Source organism: Drosophila guanche, unplaced genomic scaffold (assembly GCF_900245975.1).
Source record: "Drosophila guanche unplaced genomic scaffold, DGUA_6, whole genome shotgun sequence".
In the NCBI taxonomy this organism is placed as follows: domain Eukaryota; kingdom Metazoa; phylum Arthropoda; class Insecta; order Diptera; family Drosophilidae; genus Drosophila; species Drosophila guanche.
Window position 1 is genome coordinate 660,439 of NW_022995749.1, and position 20,945 is coordinate 681,383.

The 20,945-nt window shown below is 46.7% G+C and overlaps 1 protein-coding gene and 1 long non-coding RNA gene across 8 annotated transcripts in view; both read left to right on the forward strand.

The window, feature by feature from the left end:
- The window catches only part of LOC117585707 (polypyrimidine tract-binding protein 1), a 146,971-nt gene that overhangs the window by 107,731 nt on the left and 18,295 nt on the right, over nt 1-20,945 (forward strand). For 5 of the 7 annotated variants that reach the window (XM_034275340.1, XM_034275339.1, XM_034275338.1 and 2 more), the window contains 2 exons: nt 4,479-4,602; nt 13,535-13,800. In XM_034275340.1, coding sequence (XP_034131231.1) covers nt 4,479-4,602; nt 13,535-13,800 — 390 coding nt within the window. Of the gene's footprint in view, nt 1-4,478; nt 4,603-13,534; nt 13,801-20,945 lie in introns of those variants that run through there. The other 2 variants (XM_034275343.1, XM_034275342.1) reach the window with 1 other exon arrangement.
- Nucleotides 14,306-19,386, forward strand: LOC117585716. Its single transcript, XR_004573937.1, has 3 exons — nt 14,306-14,958; nt 15,086-15,088; nt 19,371-19,386. It is a non-coding gene; the product is annotated as an uncharacterized LOC117585716 (long non-coding RNA).

Here is a 20,945-nt window from a genome sequence, read left to right on the forward strand (position 1 = left end):
TTTCGGTAGAGTTATTATCAGCGTAGTTCGTGGCTGAATTAAAGCTGGAAAATCACAAGTCACGGGGCAAGCGAAGGGCTGTGGTCTCATTAGATGAGCGCACGAATATGTGGCGTCTAATTTGGGTCAGCGAATTGTCCTTTTTCTATCCCCTACGTATGGTATGGCCTTGTGTCCAGGCAACTCTGGGCGCTCGCTGCTAAGCCTGTTCTGTGCTCTGTCCTTCTTTTTTTTTAATAATATCCAAAGCAAAGCCCTTTTTGACTTGATAATCACATGGGTGTGCATATCATTTGCCATGGTCACTGCTCCTCTTCGCTCTCTGCTCTGTTCTGCTCTGTTTTCTCAATTACGCACATCTCTGTGGGTCTGCTCTGGGTGTCCTTTTAAAGCGTCTTCGAGGAGAAAATCGCATGTGCCACATGCGAGGAATTAAACAACAAACTACCCCAAAAGGGAGTACAAGCAGAGTAGGACATTTGCCCAGGGATGGCTGGGCAGCAACGACTACGCATTGCTCATTACACCAACAACAGCAGTAGCAACAATAAAGACCAAGAAGCAGTAGATGGTAGGTAAGGTTCTCCTTTGCTCTGCTCTTTCCATCTCTCTGTGCTGTTCGGATGACGCTGACACCCCTTTGCTTCCGTCTCCGGACTCTGTGTCCGGGGTCCGTCCCGTCTCCGTGGCGCACTTCAAAAACTTAACCGTTAGGCATATGCGTGATTATCTTTCCCACTGCCAGCAACAACAGCAGCAGCGGCAGCAGCAGCAACCAGTGAATAAGAGGTAGAGTCAGTGGAAGCAGCAGCAGCAACCCTTAGAGTGGGCAGAGGCAGTGATGGGGGCCCTTCAACAATTGCGCGCTGACCCAGTTACCCGGCAACAAAGGCGGAAGCAAAAGGAAACGTGCTGAAAGAGAGGCAAAGCGAGAGACAAGGCGACGGAGAGCAGGGTATGAAAAGGCACATGTCATCATAGAAATCAGTGAGTGCTGGCCAACAGCTCTCCCCTGCCCTGTCCCCTCCTCCGCTGTCTCCGCTGTGTGGCACTGGGCAAGCCCTCGGCTATGGAACGTTGCTTATGACAAACAAAAAAGAAGGAAAAGAGGGAAGGGGAAAGGGGAAAGGCAGCAAAAATGGGCGTACAGAGAACGGTAAAGGCAGTGGGCGGTGGGCGGTGGACAGTGGGCGCAAGTACGCAAAGGGAGAGCAGTGGGAAAATTCATTAAAATGGCACACAGAGGCGAGACAACAATGAAACGGTCCACTTGGGTCCACAAACCGGCGGACAGCGGGCAGTTGCCGTAGCCAGTGGCCCAGTGGCTTATCGGCCAGGCCATATGTGCCACACACACACAGACACACTTTAAGAGGGAAAAGGAAAGAGAGAGAGGGGGAGAGATGGGTACAGAATGGTGGACACCCAGAGTTAGTAATCAAATATTTAGCATACTTTTTAGAAAGCATATTAAAATAACATTTCCGGTCAGCTTGGCAAAAAGGAAAGCAAAATCGTGGCAAAGTCCCACCATCCTCCCGGCCAACAGGCAGCTGGCAGGCTGTAGCGGAGGGCATTAGCCGGAGTCCATGAACCGTGTAATGCACACTCTCTCACACCCCCACCCAAACTCATGTGTGTGGCGTGTCCCTGAGAGAGACAGAGAGAGAGAGAGAGAGAGAGAGAGAGAGAGCGACGAAATCCCAGTAGCATGTGGAGCGCACGGCACTTGGGGAGCGTTAATGTGCCATAACGAATGCATTAGAGACTCGCATTAAGTAAGCGCAGTTAGTTAGTTCCACTGAAAGGGTTGCTCGAGCCTCAGCGAGCATGAGACACCTGGGGTGTGGGTGCAGGGTATTTAAAATTTAATTACCCACTACAGTAATCCAGCCTTACTCCTCCTCCCACCCACTCTGCTCCGTAAAACGAAATCCAATATGTTGTCCAGAAGACGGCAAAAAAAAATGCTTAGGAAAACATATGTTGACTTGGCTTGGCTTGGCGGCTGCTGTTGAACAACAACAATGAACAGCAAGCAGCTTCCCCTCCCCTCCCTTCATCTGATATCATTACTCAGCGCCACCCACCACCAAACACACGCGAACAGACAGCAGGAGAGACTTCCGCTTTTTGTGCTCTCTTATTGTTTGGCCTCTCTCTGGCATTGTTGTTGTTGCTGGAATATTATCAAGTGAAGTGCTCTTGCGGTTGCCATATGTACGCTTGCTCGCAGAGGGAGGCAGAAATACCTTGTCGAAAGCTCAGACTCAATTTTATAGGTATTTGGGCAAGGGAATGTTTTGTATATTGAACTCTGTTGAATCGGAATTATGTGAATGAAAATAGCTTTAAGCAATAATCAGCACTACTGGCAAATAAACCTCGACATCCTCTAACCATATTTGCCCACTGAAAAGGGCAGAACACCACGAGAACACAGCCAAGGATCCTCTCTAAATGCATAAATGCACAGCAGAAAGTGTCGAAAAATAAGCAGAACGCAAACAGTCTGTTTGATCTCTTTGATAAATTAAATGTTGTTTTTATTTATTTAGCATTTAATTGTAATGTATGAGCTGAGGATTTATGTAATCGATAAGATCGGAGGATCCAAAAAGGCAAAGCTTCGGCCATGTCACTGCTGCTGCTGCTTCGGCTGCTTCGGCTGCTGATCTTGCTGCCTTTGTCTATTGCACACCTACGCCTGCTGTTCATCTTTATCGCCCACTCTTTCAATCTCTCTGCCTCTCTCTCTCTCTCTCTCTTCCTTTGTGCATTACATTTACGCGTGTGTGTGTGTGTGCGTTTTGGCTTTTCTTATTATTCCTGTTACCACCACCACACCATGCCCCGCCACGCCATGCCACATGTTGTTTTTGTATTTAAGCTAATTCTTTTATGTGTATGGATATGTGTGTCTGTCTGTGGTTGTGTTGTGTGGCTCTGTGTGTTTGTACAGGGGGCATATAAAACGTGCAGCCACATAAAAATAAAACCCAAACAACAAATAACAAAAGCAAAAAACAAACCAACAAAACAACAAAACAGCAAAAGGCAGCAGCATAAAGGCAGAAAAGGCAGAAAGCGCGCAACGGATGATAAGCCAAGTGGCAAGAATTCAAGCGTAGTCAGCATTGATAGCTGATGGAGTGGAGGATGTGGATCGAAGGGGGGTAGCTGGCATAAAGGTGCCTACTTCACACAAAATTACCCTTTTCAATTTGTGTGTGCGGTGTGCAGGAACAGGAGCGGGTTCAGGAGGGGGAGCACTCCCCCTAGCCACATCTCGTTTATTGACTTTTTGTCATTGCCGCTAATGCATAGCAGCAGAAGCAGCAGGAACTGAACAAACAGACATATGTACGACCCACTCCCACGCACATACTGGCATATGCTGCTTAGTCCTGCCAGAGGATAATACAGTCAGCATCAGCAGCAACAGCAGCAGAAGTAGCTATGGATGGGAGCCATAGCTCGAGGGGGCTGTGCTGTGTAGCAGCTTTATTTTTATGGGGCGCATTACGTTTAATGTTTGGCTTAACTCGGTTACTCTCGATGCTCCATCGCCGCCCTCTCTCTTTGCCTCTCCCTGTGGCACTCTGATTGCGGCTGCCTCTGATTCCCAGACATTTCTATAGCTGCTGCTGCTCCTGGCTGCTGGCTGCTGGCTGCTGGCTGCTTTCGGTGAGTGCCGTAATTAAGTGTCACATGTAATTACAATACACTCATGTGCTTTGTAATTAGAGTTTAGCGCAGCACACAAAAAAAACCCCCGGAATAAGAGCCAACCAGAAGGACCACAACGCGCAACTTTCGAAAAGCTAATTCAAATGAATATAACCCTCCATTCCGTGGAGCTGTGCAATTATTTGCATTGTTTTTTTTTCTGTGGTGGTTTCAAATTTGGGGACAAGCAGATTTAAGTTTGATGAATCCTGGGCCATCCCGAATGGGGGGATGGTTTGTAAATAGCAATGAAAATATTTGAACAGCCAAAACCAAAGCAAAAACCATGAAGCGGAATGATGCTGCTGCTGATGATGGGTTGGGATAATAACCACAAGCCACAAGTCCCCCCTCGAAATGCTGAAGACATGCAAATGCTACCCCGTGGACCCACCCACTCCCCAGTCTAGACTCCAGATGGATGCGCTCTCTGTAATTTATTTAACTTGCGTAAATATTAAATATTTATATTGTTCTCTCTCTCTTATTTTTCTCTTTTTATGTACGTATATAATGTATACCTTCATCTACTACAACTACAACTACACAACCACTACCAAAATATATAAATAAAAAAAAAATAAAAAAACAAACCATCTGTAACCAATCTTCAAATCTGTGCCTCTGCCTGTGCCTTTGCCTCTGACTTGTGCCTCTGCCTGTGCCACCTCGCTCTTGCCACACTGCATCTGCATCTGCATCTGCATCTGTATCTCTACTCTGTAAAACTGTATTTACCGAATGCGCAGCGCGGAAGCGACGAACTTTTGAGTCAAGCAGCAGTCATGGCGCCCGCGTCCGACAATAATAATCAGGACCTGGCCACAAAGAAGGCCAAGCTGGAACCTAGCACCGTGCTGGCCGGCGGAATTGGTAAGTCTTCTCTCTCTCTCTCTCTCTCTCTCTCTCTTACACTATTTTTCGTTTCCTTCTCCTCTATATTTTCCCTTTATCCTATCTATCATCTGTGCCGTGCTGTGTGTTTCTCTTTCTTCCTCTGGCTTAACCTAAGCAGGCATAGTTTGTTTTTTTTTAATCACTGTGTCCGCCAATTAGCCGCCTTGCCTTGGCCTTAAACTTGGCCACAAAAGTCGCCTGCTCTGCTCTGCTCTGCTCCACCAACTGGAGGCACTTTGTGGCCTATGGCCAATTAACCTACTAATTAGCATGGAAAACCAGTCAACACACGGACCAAAAACAAAACAAAACTGAACATCGTATAACCGCCCTTTTGTTAGCCAGCAAATTATTAAGGGAGTGAAAAATAAAGTGCGTTTCACAGGACACCGACTGACCACGCACTGTGTCGGCACATTAATTAGCCGCACACACACACACGCACACACACATACGCAGTGGTGTAACAAACCCACTCTATGCATATTGCCATTTTGGCACCGCAAAGTAATAAAGCTAATCAAAAACCGCACACCAAAACCCAGCGCAAACCAAACCAAACCAAACCAAACCAAAACGCGAGCCAAAGCGAACGCAAAACCAGTAGAATGAACCACACATTAGGCAAATATTTGACAGGTTCGCTCGCTGGCTGGTTGGTTGGCTCTCCGGTTGCCTTGTCGGATGGCAGAACGGCAACGGGTAAAAATCCACTGAACCACAAAATGATTGCCAGTTCAAACAAATCAATGGGCAACAATTTCCGGCTGAAATTCAAAAGTAATCGACTGCTCGTCGACCCACCCAATGCCCAGCACTGCCCTGCCCTGCCCTGCCCTGCCTACAGCCTATCGATTCTTGTCTGTTGTTTTTTGTTGTTTGTTGCAGGCGAATTTAATTAACGCCATATGCAGTGCAGGAGCCTCTGGGCGGGGGATTTTTCACTGTAATTAACGTTGGGGGCATGCCGCTGCCGCCAGTCATCGATGAGTGTTGAAACCACAAAGGGATCGGATCGACAAAAGGTTCATAGCGCGCGTAGAGCCTGAGAATTAGCCATTAGCTCTATGGCACTTCTGGTACTACAACAGTCAAAGGTCACCCACAGACACACACACAAACACATGCAAAAGAGAAAAGTGAGTGAACGGAAAGGAAAGTAGGGAAAATGGAATCGACACTCGGCGAGAGAGGATGGAAAATAAACGCAGAAAGCAGAATCATAATATTTATTTATTACTTTACAAAGGACTTTTCTATTAATTAAAAAGCAACAAGCAGACAGTCCTTGTCCCCTCTCTCTCTCTCTCTCTCACGCACTCTTTCACACACACACACACACACGGAGAACAGTTTGTGTGTGTGGTTCACCTTTCACCCTTCTTCGCTTGTCCATTGTTCGATGTCCACAGACGAGGCGGCTGGCGCTGACCCAGCGGCATTTTGGTGGCCAGTTCATGCATACGCAGACCGTCCAGACCGACCCAGCTGCCAGCTGCCCCCAACCGCCCCCACCTGCCTCCTGCTTGACACCTGCCACCTGCGGCCATTTTAATTTTCCACGCAAAGTTCTTGTGCAAACACACACCCACACAGAGAGCCGCAGCAGCGAGCGATTTTCGTCCTGCTCCATTAAAGTCGCGGCCAGCTTAAAGGGTGTGCGGCAAAAGTGGGTGTAGACTGGGGCATAAAGGCGGTGGAGAGTGGAGAGTGGAGAGTGTGGAGCGAGGACCTGAAATCCCAATGAATTCATTTATGTGGTCGCTGCCTGTATGGAAACCACTTAAAGCTCTCTCCGTGTCTCCCTTCTCTTCGTACTTCTTCCTTTTCTTTGCTTGCGCTGTGAAAGCGATGCCCGATGCCCAAAAAATAATAACAAAAGGAATTGCTAAATAAATGTGTAAGGACACTTTTATTGCACTGCAAGCGCGCCAATACATGTGGCAGGATTCAAAGGAAGCGGACAACAGTGGCACAAGAGGGATAACAACAAAAGCCAGACAAGTAAATAGCAAAAATCCAAAAAGCAACAATGAGCATTGTGTGTGCCCTGCTCTCTCTCTCTCTCTCTCTCTGTGGGCTTCGTCCTGTGCCTGCCTGCCTGGCCGAGGCCTTAGAAAAACACACGCACAAGGCGCACACGAACTGGCCCAAAACTGTCATGCCTATCGACTCCTGTGCCTGTGCCTGTGCCCGTGCCCTGCCCTGCTCGCCGCATATGGGCCGTGTCCTTTGGCATTGTCAATTGTATTTGTGTGTGCCACTAAAACCAATACATCGAGACACCACCAATGCCAGCGACGGCAGCCAGGACATGCAACAAATTTTTCACGTAAATGTAATAAAAACACTTTGGCATGTGCAGCACAGGGCCAGCAGCCACGCCCAACCACTTCAAGTGTGGGACGGGGCTCAAGCACACTTGTAGTAAGTGCGGGAAGGAGGGAGGTAGCGGGCCACCGAAATGCGAAAGTGTGCCCATTTGGTGCCGAGGGATTATCGGGAGGGACGAGAGGAGTTTGCTAATAAATAGTTTCGTTTGATTTATTTGATTTTTTATTATTTGGAATATTTCATGCAAGTTGTACGAGGCCCCAGGGAGTCGCAACAGCAGCAGCAGCAGCAGCAGCTAATTTGTGAAGCCCAAAGTCTAGACCAGAGCCCTAGACCCTACGAATGAATGGCATGACCGGGTCGTCGCGTGTCTCGTTTGTCGTGTCGTAGGTGAAAGCGTGGCCAGAGTCCGTCTATTTTGCCTTTGTTGTCGCCTCTCTCTCTCTGTGTGTGTGTGTGTGGTTTCAGTTTGTTGTTTATTGTTACAGCTCTCACACATGCATCGCCCCTACCCCCACAACCCACTCCGCACAGCCCAAACTCCAACTCAAACATCACCTGCTGAAACACCGCGAGATCCGCTCGCTCATTCTGTTTGTATAGTCCACCAACATTTGTTTGTTTATTGACCGATTTTGGGGGCTTAACGGTCCACACACACACACACACACACAGTTAAAGGTGTGGAAATCGGGTAGAAAAAAGGGGCAGACAGGCAGTGAGGAGTGAGGAGTCAGAGCACAGCTGCAGCTGTTGCCTGTTCGTGCGTACGGAATGTATTTTTTCGGTTGATTTTAGCATTGCTAATTCCTACGCCAGGCAGACAGACAGGCAGACGGATAAACGGGATGGGAAATATGTTGAAAAAATAACTCAAATTCACGCTTAGCCAGTTATCACTGGCCGCTAGTCCCTTAAGCCCTTCAATCTGTAGCTTCAATCAATTTAAAGCTCCAAGCACTCTGGCTGTCATCGAGAAAGTGGCGTGCAGTAGTAGCCAATCCCTTTGGACTGGTCAAACACTTAAACGCTTTTATTGCCATAACCAATAAGGCGACAGTTTGGCAGACATCGAGAGCGGTGTCCTGCGTGCCGTTCCATGCCGCCTTGTCTCGGATATCATTCGCACGTCTCTTCTCTGCTGCCGCTGCCGCTGCTGCTGCTATGCGTTGCGTGTAAATATTTTCCCAGTCAATAAAATAATATTGTCATAATTTTTTCTCCTTTATTTTTTGCTCTGCCGTTCGTGGAACGACGCGGTCTGTATCAATATTGAGACAGCATTGAAAGAAGGATAAAAATCCGTACCAGACCCAAGCCCAGACCGGAGGCAAACAGCAATTGTCAACTGGTTTGGCCCCACCACTCCGTTCCCCACCAATTGTGGCTAGCCGCTGTCCGTGTGCAGCTATTTATGGCTGGCACTGTACGTGTGTGCGGTTAGTTGAACAGTTCAGCGTTTCATCATCGATATTGTTTGTATGGCCCAGGCTTGACTTTCGACTTGACTCTGTGACCCATCTGTGTGTGCGTGCCGGATACAGTGAATATTTGTGCGCAATTTAATTAAGCATACGCATCGTTGACGGCTCAGCAGCCTCTCTCTCTCTCTCTCTCTCTGCCTCTCTGTCCCTCTAGCTGAGTAATTATAATGCACAAATGGAGTGGAAAAGTTCTGCAAAGGCTAACAAACTGAAGCACTTGGCTCTGAGTCTCTACTCTCTCTCTCTGTGTGTGTGTGCTCATAATTTATACAATTGATGGAACATTTACTGGAGTTGCCAAGCAGAGAGTCTGAGCGAGTTCTAGTTACAACAGATTCCTGGCCCAGTTACTGCCACAGACTCACAGACTGCCTCGCCGTCTGATGGCTGCAGTCTGCATTCCGCTAAAAGGCAATGCAGCTGCCGAGTATAGCCTGTGCAGAGTTTTTTTTGCTCTCCCACTTTTCATAATTGAAATGCAATTAAAATTTGTAAGCGTCCCAGACTGCGTGCATTGACTCTTGGCAAGGTCTCCTCCGCTCCGCAGACCGCACCCATCCCCCAACCCAAATTGTTCAGCCTAGAAACATTTTTTAATGAATTACATTTCTTGCGGGTCTTAGGCTCGAGCTGCTAAAAGAAAATCGTTATTTTCACTTATGCCACAGGGCCTGTCTGGGTCCAAGAAGGCAAAAAATAAAACATAAAAATGCTAAAATGCAAAACGCAAAACGCAAACAAGGCCGCTGGCATTGAGTTTCATTTGCTGCCAAAGAGCACAAAACCAAAAAGCGAAGAAGAAAATTTGTGCCATGATTGATTATGCGTGGATGGCAAATGTTGAAATTAAAGACAAGAAAGGCCCAGCCAAAAGCAAATATCATTAAGTCCCTATGCACACACAGACAGGGAGACAGAGTGGAGAACAGCTGGCAAATGGAGAGACACATAAGCTGGAGGAGTGACAGGATAGAGAGAAGTTTGTTCAACAATTTAAAATTTATGATGTGTGAGGCCTGTAAAAATCTAATTTACTGTCGCATAATTAAAGACGCAAGGGGGTTTCCTTTTGTGTATTTATTCAAATTATATATTCGACTGTTGACACACCCAAAAGGCAAAAGTTTTGTGTCGGGTAGGCGGGCACACGAGACAAACACTGGCGTCACGACACTCAAACGCTCGCCCCCCACTGCCTCTCACTCGCTCTCTCATTAAATCATTAAATGCCGCCGTGTAAGCATAAATTTAATTGTTATTAACAATCAGCACTTATTTTGACTCAACCACACAGGATGGGAGTGCGTCGGGCAGGGTGTGTGTGTGGGCATTCCCCCGTTCGTTCTTTTTGGACTGGCCTTTTGTTCAACTTTCGTTCTCTGCTGCCTCTCAGCTTGCCAGCCGTTTTCCATTCATTTTCATTTACAAATTTTACGTTTCGGTGTTCTGTTTGCTTTATGAATTTAAATTGTCATTAATTAACTTTTGTGCGCATCGAATGTGGGGTCGGGGGGTGGAATTATTACACATACGTCATGGTGGTCCGCGCCACTGACCATTCATTATGGGGCCCAAGCATCGTACTGCGAACTCAATTACAGTTTGCAAACTTTTCAATTAGCTATAAATAGTTTATTTATGTATATATTTTTTCCTGCAACTCATGCCACACTCATGGGTGTGTCCGTGTGTGTGTGTTTAATTGAAAACGCTTTTCACGCTTTCACTCTCTCTCCCTCCCTGTGTGTGTATGTGCGTGGCTCATTAATACTGTTGAGCTTTGGCCTCCATGTGCTTGCAGCTCATTTCAACGCGCAGCAGAGCGAATGATTGCTATTCATATTCCGAACATACGATATCCAGGGAGCGGATTGGCAGGACAGCCAAGCATCATTATCGCATGCAAATTTTTATCGCGCTGCACTCATTTTTTGTGCTCTTGCCCCTTTTGCAGTTAATGTATCGCTCTTTTCGTGTTGATTTAGCATCACATGATAATTACTTTGATGTAAATTCATTGCCCAAGAAGCCCTTGCACTTGTCCTTCATTCATTCCTCTCTCTCTCTCTCTCTGTCTCCCTCCTTCTGGCTGTTTCAGCAATTTTTATCCATTGTTTGCTGCACAAATATTTGTTGGAAAACAATATTTCAATAGTTAGCTTTTTCCCTTTGTTTTTGTGTGTTTTTTTGTCTTTGGGTTATTTAACTTGATGTTAATTAAAAAGCAGCAATGGCCATAACTGGCGTAACAAATTCGCCCGCAGGGCAATGCCGAAACAGAACCAGAATCCCGGACCGACCACCGAACCAAAAACAGAACCAGAAACAGAATGATTCAAATTGCAATTCTTTTTTTTTTTTTTTTTTTTTTTTTTTTTTTTTTTTTGCTTTTTTTCCTTTTTTTCTGTGTTAGACTGCAGCTTGCCACGGGTGGCAGGCAGTAGCTGTGCTCCGAGGGCTTGTTGGCTGTGTTTCCGGCCGTCGTCAGCTCGTCGCCATCTTCCTTTTCAATTATGCCCCTGCCAATGTCCCTGTCCCTGCCCCTGTCCTCGTGTCTGCCTTTGTGGCAGTGCCCCGAAGGCATCCACTGCGCTTTCTGTTCAGCAAACGGGTTCACTGCAGTTTGTTCGCAGTTCTCGCAGTTCTCGGAGTTCTGTTCTCTGTTCTCAGTTCGCTTGTCGATTTGTGCTCATTGCACAGACATTTTTCGTTTTCACACCATCAAGCAGCGTTTGTTGCGATTTGAAACAAATCTACCAATGCCGCTGCAGCAGCAGCAGCAGCTGAAAATCATAAAAAATATAAGAGCGAAAAAATCTGCCAGAGCTCCAGAGTACTACCCAAAAACCAAATTGAGTTGTTGATGGGCGAACGTCAAAAAATCCACAAATTCTGGCAGTTTGTTATTTCTTTTTTTGCGTTCTTTTACTTTTTTTAGTCCTGGATTTCATGTCGTTTCAGTCGCTTCTGTCCCTTCTGTCGCTCTGTTCCGTTGCCGCCGACAACGTCATCATGCATGATAGATACTTTTACATATTTTCGCTGTCGATGGTTTTTCCGGCAACTGCCCAACGGCACTTGATTTGTTGTTTGTCTTCTGCAGAACATTTCCTGCCTGCCTGCCTGCCTGCCTGCCTGCCAGCCTCCGGGCTGTACACTGTACAGGTTTTATTTAGTTTCGATTTTCGCCACTCTTTTTTAGGAGGTCTGTTATTTATGGTGAGGCTTTCATCGTTTTTGCCCATTGATTTTTAATAAATTTTTGAGCTGCCGAATCGAGAGCTCAAACGAGACCAGACCGCATGGAGGGGTTGCTGTCTGCGGAGCGGGACAGGCGGGTGGCCAGGGGGGCTAGTTGCATAATTTCGTTTCAACTTCATTTCCGTTTCGAACTAATCAAAAAGTGTAATTTCCGATTAGTTGTATTCAGAAAGAGAGAGAGAGAGAGAGAGAGAGAGAGAGAGAGTGACCCGACCTGACCAGACCCGAGTCAGAGTGCAGCAGTGGCAATGGCAGTTCCAGCCAGGTCGAGCCTCTCAAAGTTGGCACGACTTTTCCTTCAACCTGCAACAAGCAACAAAAAAACAGTATGGCCTGTAGGACGGTCCTTTTCATTGGCGCTAACAGGCTTCTGCCTGTTGGCCCTGTTTTTCTTTCATTGTATAATAAATCGGCACATTGACCTGGCCACCGACTCTGCCTCTGCTCTCTGCCTCTGCGTCTGTGATTGAAAGTGGAAGGGAATTGGCCGGATAATGACCCTTTTACATTATGAGTTATGTTCGGGGTGCTCCGAGGGCAATAGGTCCCATCGAAGGAGAAGGAGAGAGACCCTCAATTTATTTCAATCTTTGGCATTCCTAGCATACTTATGCGGGCAAACGAATCTCGTTCCTCCACTCTCCGATTGTCGTGCCATTAAATTGGGGAATTATTTTCGGGGGCAGCCACCACTTTCTGCAGCACGGACTATCTCCGGCCATCTCTTCATGTGTTTGGCTTGTTTAGCAAATATCCCACAGAGAGAGAGAGAGAGAGAGAGAAGGAGAAAGGTGAGGTGAGGTGACTGCAGTTAATTTGCATATGAACACCGAAAAACGAGTCTCTCGTGTGTGTGCTGCAGGTGCAAATGCAAGTGCCACACAACACAAACACACACAAAATAAAAAGCGAATGAAACCAACACATTAACAGGTGTTGACTAAGCGCCGCACGAAACGAGACCCCGCCAGACAGCAGATTCCAGTCCGGTTTTGGTTCTGGTTCCGGTTCCTGTGTCCCGTTGCGGGGTGGGGGTGGGGCTTATAAAGAGTGGCAAAATTTGTTTGCTTTTGTTTATAAAAATTTAAGGCACTTTTGGACAGGTGCTGCAGGGAAATGGATGCAGGGAAATCCCAGAAATGTTGCAGGGCCAAAGGTAGCTGCAGGAGCAGCAGCCTAAAATCCCATTTGTGCCCCCAGTCGGTGGCGCTTTATTTATGCAAAAATAACAAACAAGCAGCAAAAGAGAGCAGCAAGAGAGAGACAGACAACCGACAGAATGGTCCAAATGGCGGGCGAGTGGCTAAAAGCCTCAAACGTTGTCTGTTGTCTGTTGGCTGATGCTGTTGCTGTTGCTGTTGCTTCTGCCGGACATTGTCGCCGTGTTGCCTGCTGGATTATTCACAGCCGTTGAAAGTGTGCAATGAATGAATTTATGGGTTCGTTCTCCGCCCATTCCCCCTCCCTCTGCAAGGGATTTAACTGTGCAAAGTGTATACAAATGTGGCAGCTTTTGGGCATGTTATCAACATTTTTATTTTCGTCTGCTGTCTCTTTGTTGCCACTGCGATTTGGTTGCAAGTTGCAACACACAAAAGCAGGAAATAAAACCCCAAAAAAAAGCATAGCCAACAACAAAAAATAAACAAATTAAGTGAAGCGCGGAAGCGGAAGTGCAGACAGCCATTAAGTGAAAGAAGGAAGGAGGGGAAAGAGGTGCAGAGTGTCGCGTCTCTTTGTTTGGCAGGGATTGTCAACTGTTTAATATTGCAATTGGTTAAACAATTTTCCCTTACCCAATGTTTCTCTGTTCTCTTGTGTATTTGCAGCCAAGGCCTCGAAAGTCATCCACTTGCGGAACATTCCAAACGAGTCCGGTGAATCGGATGTGATTGCCCTGGGCGTACCATTTGGTCGCGTGACAAACGTCCTCGTGCTGAAGGGCAAGAACCAGGCGTTCATCGAAATGGCCGACGAGATGGCTGCCACATCGATGGTGTCCTGCTACACAGTGAATCCGCCACAAATGCGTGGACGCATGGTCTACGTACAGTTCTCCAATCATCGCGAACTCAAAACGGATCAGAGTCATAATGTGAGTACACAAAAAGTCCTTCTATATACATATATATCTATGATTCTGGTTAAGTTTCGGTTCGTCCCAAGTGTTATGAATGTGGCAATTAAGTTTTGGGTCTGAAGAATCTGCGATTTATATGCTAATGTTGGGACGGGTACGACGACGTTGCCGGAATGTGATATGGTCGACCGAAACTCTCTGATTAATTACACTTTCTGGGCAACTTAATTCCCATTGAAAGTGGGAGAGTGAGAGGAATCCCATCATAAATGGCACACAGAAGTATCATTTCAGTGTCCCATTGTGTGTTTGTGTTTGTGTTTGTGGGGATATGGAGAAGGATTCTAAACCAATTTCTAATTTTAATTTCGTAAGCCACAAAGTCACTGACTGAAGTTTAAAAAGCTTTCAAATAAATACACATGGCCGCACACACACACACACGCACGCACGACAAAGGCAGTAAAATGCATAGTTTTTGGGGTTTTGTGGACAACCCACACATGGAAGACACACACACACACAGAGACACTGAGATATAGGTTGCCGAATGGCAACCACACGCATACCAAGAAGACTCAAACGAATGCAGAGCAGACCAGGACTCGTACGAAAGGACAGTAGGACAGACAGAGGGACAGTTGTGGGATGCCAGCTGCTTAGTGCTCAAAGTCAAAAGCATATTTTGATTACTTAAATTAAAGTGGAGAGTGGAGAGGGTTCGGGCAATGGCAAGGAAAACCCCAAAGCGGCGTTGTCACCTTTTGGGTCGGGGGGTTTGGGTGTACATCAGGTGGCGCTCCTGCTGCTCCTCCCTTGGTGGTGAGCCCCAAAGCAAACTACTTAAAAAGAGATCGTCAGGCGACAGCAGCCGAAAAAAAAGGTTAAGAGGCTGCAGCAGCCTCGAGAGTACCAGAGCCCTGCAGAGCCCTGCAGAGCCTTAGGAGTAGGTGACACGGCAACAGCAGCAGCAGCAGCAGCCGCAACGGCAGCAACAATGGGGCAGCCACAAACAACAGCTAGACCAACACAATACAGTTACATTTCACTGATTACCTTTTGGCTGTGGCACGGCACCCCTCCTGTATGTGCGTGTGTGTGTGTGTGCGTGGACAGATTTCTCTTGTTAACTACTAATCCTAGTAAAAGGCCTTGTTGCCGTGCCCAACCCCAGTCCAACTCCTCCCCGCCAGCACAGACAACACCAGACAAGTCAGACGAGTGGGAAAAGTCAACGCCGCTTGCCATAGTTGTTGCTGTTGCTGCTGGCTCTAGTGGAAAATCTCTTAAAATGCATGAGAGAGTGTAAGGAGCAGCTAGGACTAGGACTAGGACTAGGACACACACACACCCACAGAGGTTTAATCTTGTGTGGAAAGCCTGTCGCTGCCTGCCAACATATTTATACAATTTCTCATTTCATTCAGTTTGCCCTCTCACTCTCCCCACGCATTGTTGGAACATGTCCTAGGTCCTCTTCTGTCTTCTGTCTTCTGTCTTGTGTCTTGTGTGTGTGTTTTTCTTTCTCCCTTGTAACAGATTCTTCTTTTTTGCGTTTTGGCCCTCGCATCTTAACAACTGTCTTCATTGGCTTTTGTGCTGCCACCTCCGCGGCAGCGCCTGGCCTGCCTGTCTTCTAGCTGTTGTGTGTGCCACCACCTGGTGGCAGGCAGCATTCGCCTGATTGTTTGGCGACTCTTGACTGTTCCTTTATTTTGCCGCTTGCGTCATATTTCGCTGCTTGTCATTCGCTTGCTGCTGCTGTGTGTCTCTCTCTGTGTCTTTCCGTTGCCTCTTGCAATGTGCAAGTCTTCAGATAAGATGCTTACCGAACATGGGGAAAAACTTACGACCCAGAGTATTGGGAAACATGGAAAAATCTTAGCAGAAGAGGCAACAAGAGTTTTCCCTGCCTGGGGGCAAGGCAACACTTTTTTTTTAATTCCCTCGTTAGTTGTAGATTCCCCGAAAAAAAAGTAACTCAGTCTATTTCCTGATACCGCCCATGGCCACAAGGATTTGCTGCATTAAATTTATGTAGAAGAATAGCAGCAGAAGCAGCAAAAATGTTGTACATCACAGAGAAGGACTGAAAGGGAGACAGAGAGAAATCCATTGCATGGCCTTAAGGGATTTTAACCCCAGCACACAACAGCACACAGAGGGAACGAAACACGCACCTGAAGGCAAAGCTGCGACGACAGCAGCAACAGCAGCAGCTACAGCAAATCAGCAATACAGGATTTCCAAATCATCTCCTTCCTTGCCACACGCACGCACATAAACATAGATACAGAGCTACACACAAACAAACACACACAGACACGTTAAAGGGCGAGGGGTAGAGCCACACACATGTGAGATTTCAACGGCTGAGTGATTGCACGGCATAGAAAATAAAACAAATGTGGGGAATGGAATGGAAAACCAAGAAGCAACAGGAATGAAAAATACTTTGCAGCGCCTTCGCCTTCGCCTTTGCTCCGCCTCCTCCCTACAGACACACACACACACACACACTGACATTTATGTTGGCAATTTGGCAGTCAACCGGCAATGCTACTGCCACTGTGGCAGCCACTTCTGCTGCTGCTACTGTTGCTGCTGCGTAACAGGATTCTAATATGTCATGTCGTTGGGATGTCCTTTCACCTTTTGCCACGACAGCCAGCTACATCTATGTACCTCGCCTGGCTCTTGCCTGTGACTATTTTCCTTGATGTTGATGTCTTACTCTATCGCTTTCTCTCGCTCACTCGCTCGCTATCTGCTGCTGCTGCTGCTGCTGCTGCGGTGAACCTTGACTAAGATTCGTAGAAGCATGGCAGTGTGGCAGCTAGTCTGGGCACCCGAAATGAAGATAAATGCACTGGGAACGTTCACGCGGCTACGACCACAACGAGCTGCCCGCAAAAACCAGCCAGAGCTGCTCCAACACCCAACTCCCATCCGAATTCTCCACCCAAATCTCCAGTTACGACCCCAAAGGTCCGCCCCAGCACAGCGTTTCCCTCTGTGTATTGTTTAGTGGGTTTCAAATTTGACATGTGATTGTTTTGTCCCTGTGTCTTCCTGTGCCACATGCCACATCTGTTGCCGCTCTTTCCACTGTCTAGGGGAGTTGCCAGTTGGGTAATTTTGATAAATTAATTTTTGAGCTGCTGGCCTTTTCTTTTAAGGCGAAAAAAGGGTTGACAGGCACTTGGGAAATGGGTACAAAAAAAAGAAGCACAGAAATAGATTGATAAATAATTTGGGGAAACAAAGAGACGGGCACCCTGGAATGAATCTCCTGTGCAACATTTGGCATGCGCCTAAAAGGATTCATTAGATTTACACACAATTGATTAATCGTCCGTCCGTCCCCGGGCATCTCCGCTGAATGCATAACCAAGCGCTGAATGCTGAGAGGCGGCACAGAGAGTTCAGAGGCTCAGATAGCGGGCCGCGTGTTCAAGTGCGAACAGTAAATGCAGGTAATCATCCTAATTGGCACTTGCTACAGTCCGTCCTTATGCCCCGCCACCAAACACAGTCCGGCGGGAGCCATCAGCAGCCTCCAAGTGCAGTAGCAGCAGAAACAGCACCAGCCGCAGCTGATTGTAGCCGCAGTCGAGTCAAACGTACAATCTCCCAGAGAAGTGCATTTCCCCAAAGGTGTGTCCGTGTGCCAGCGAGAGTCCTGGCTGTGTGTCTGTGTGTCTGTGTGTGTGTGCTGCAGCAGGTGCTCGTTTTCCCTTTGCTGATGGATAGGGTTACCTTGTAATTAAATTAAATTGCCAGCTACAGAGCCAGCAGCAAGGAGTCAGTGCAGCATTTTACTGAAATTCTAGTGTCCTGCCACACACACATAAACAGACAGAAACAAGCAGACAGCAAACAAATGACAAATAAAAGGTGCAAAAAAATATCCATGGGAATAAAGTGACGGACGGATGCGACAGCAATTGTCAATTAATGGACAGAACACAGGAAGGAGTACGTAAAATTAGGATGAAACACGAAGTGGGATTAATTTGCAGCACGTTTGACAAGGCGAGGGCAGGGGGTCGAAGCCCAACTAATACAAATGTCAACCGATTAAGCCACAAAAGGGATCAAACTGATTAGCAAAGGCTTATCACAGCCAAAGCGACAGCCACAGGGAGACCAAAATTAATGCTGCGGGAGATGGGACACATACATATTATGTAGTTGCAGGCGCCATTTGATTTGGTGTTAATAATATGAGCCCCAGTCCCTATTTGGCTTAGGGCTCAGCGTAGACAGAGATCTCAATGTTTTATTTAATTTGCGGCCTGCCTGTCGGCATGTCGTCCTGACAGCCTGTCGTCGATGCTGCAAGGAAAGGCTGAAGCTAAAGCTGAAACCGGCTTATGAGGCCTTTTCCTTTTGGCACGCTATTTGTCTAACTCTCAGGCCTGTGCAGTTAAAGGATTTCGACGGTGCAAATAACTTCACATATGCCTCTCTCCCACTCCTGTCTACGAGTGTCTGTGTGTGTGCGCGTTGTTTATTTTTCTATTCGTGGCGGTTGTGTTTTTCTTTGCTGTTTTCCCATTTTATTTTCACGTTTACTTTTGCGCCACATTGCCAAAGGAGAAGTAAGCTAATCTTATTGTTTTGCCAACAACAGAAGGAGCGCAAAACCATCAGCAACAGCATCAGCATCAGCATCGGCGACAGAGCAGCCCGCGTATGTGCTCTGATCCTTTGAGTTATGCTCTGTTCTGTTTGCTTATAGCTCGTAGCTGGCGAAAGCTTTTTGCCATTTTGATTGGTGACGTGTTGAAAATGGATTTAAATTACATTGTTTCACACACTTGCGTGTCGCACCGTAGAGTGGAGAGAGAGCCGAGAGAGGGAGCAACAGGAGGATGACAACTGACATCTCTCTCTATCTCTGTATGTGTCTCTGCAGTGACTTTTGCTACAGCTACAATGTCAATGTTTTCATTGTATTGATTAGTTTTCTATTACGGTTTGCCCAAAATACATGTTTGCCTTTTGCCTTTTGCACAGACTTTTCCCTTTTTGTTTTCCTACGACCGTGCAGTATATTTACTTTATTTTTAGGCAAACGGCAGCGGATTTTCCTGCTTTGCGTATTTATTTATGGCCCTGGCTCTGACTCTCTCTCTCTCTTCAGCCAAAAGGCTTTTAACACATTTTACGTGGTTTTCTATTTTCGTTTGCCTTTTGCATAAATAAGACAAATATTGTTTTGTTTTCACTGTAACCGCTTCATGCACTTTGCACAAGTTTCATTCAAGCTGCTTCTGGCTTTGGCATCCTTCTCTTCTGACCATAAAAACCACGCAGCATCAGCAGCCGAACGGTTGAGCCGGAATGGCCGGGGGACAGGGGAGCTCCTCCCGGCAACAGATAAACGAGTCGTCCTCTCTGTCGTTCGTTGGTGGGCAACCACAGCAAAGTAATACATAATCCAGGGCTCAGCTTTAAAACTTAACTACAGGACAGAACCACCTCATAACTTGTTGTACGTGAAGTGTAGCTGTTGCCAAAAAAGTTTACACTTTTGCAGCTTTACGCTCGTGGTTCAGCCACTCCATCAACAGGAAAAGGCCAGCAGCCAGCAGCCAGCTCCTTGGCGAACTTGCCACGCATGCAGTGGCAGTGGCAGTGGCAGTGGCACAGGCAGTGGTTGCAGTGGCACCGGGAAGCTGTGGCCAAGCAGCAGTAGCTGCTTTACTTCTTAACTTGGCCCACAGCACTTAAGCCCGGCCAAGTGCTCGCCTTGACTGTGGAGGGGCGACAGCGACGACACTTGTGCCCGTGTGCCTTGTGCCCTCGCCCCCAAAAAGGGCTTGCCGTGCAGTTTAAAGTGTGCCTCAGCCTTCTTCACAGGCAGAGGCCAAGACGGTGCGGCGGCACTCAGTGTGACATTGCAATGAAAATAAACTTTCCGCCCAAAAAAAAAAGGTGTGGAAAAGGGAAAAGTAAAATGGGAAAATGGCAGGAAGAAGTGGCAGCGTCCCGGGAAAGAGCTGCGCGAAACAAAAATATTTATGCAAAACTTTAAGTGAAAGGCAGCGTCAATATTCTTTGTCGCCTCAGCTCCCAGCTCCCAGCTCCCTGCTCCCCTCCTCTGGCATTGTTTCTTATGCAAAAAGAGCAAAAATAAAAGGGAGAAAATACGACAAAGTGTCACATCAGAATCATAGAACAATTGCTCGGATCCTCCCTTTCCTGTAGTGAAAAGTTTTGCTTGTGAATATTTCTGCGAGTAGTTTTCGAAGCAGAATATCTAAGCAGAGATTTCTAGATTTTTGTTTGCCTGCCACTTGGCGGATATTTCTCTGTAGTTTTTGGGGGCCAGACATGTGTCTCCTTTGTGTAGATTTTCCCATCCGAAAAAAACGTTTCGTTTCGAATCGATCGATAAATATGCTTATCAGCTTTGCCGTCACTAGTTGTTCCCTGATACGTTTAGCTTATCAAAGCATTTTGGTTTATCAAATGCCGCATTATCGCACGGAAGGATGGCGCGGCCACTCGGTCATATTAAATTATAACAATGTGGTGGTGTGTCTGTGTGTGTGCTGGGTAACTTGTGCTCGAGTATTAGTTGGTGTTTGTATACATATCTAATCAATGCCACACACACACACACACACACACACACTACGAATACCCACAATGCGAAGCGGAAACACACAATTGACTCATTAACAGGCAAAACCGCGACAAGCAAAGGCCGATGCAAACACACAGATACATAATCATGCCACACATACACCCACGCACACACTGATACTAGCATAATCATATTCCATACACACACACACACACACACACTGGCAACGATTTGCTTTGTTTAATGATGTTGCTGGTTGTGGTTGCATGGCCACAGCCCCCAGTCCTCAGTCCCCTATCGCTGTCGCTGTCGCTGTCCCTGTGTTGGACTCCAGCCCCAAAGCTGTCAGATAATTAGAATGCCTTAGACCAATACTTTGTACACGCAGAGAAAACAAAGTCCAAATGCACTATTGGAAATGAATATTCATAGAAATGTATAAATAAATAAATATTTGCCACAAATTGAAGATACTATTTTATTGCAAACCCAAAATATCTTTTTAACCTTATCTTATCTTATCACTATTTTGTTTGTACTAAATTTAAATATCGCTGTGCTT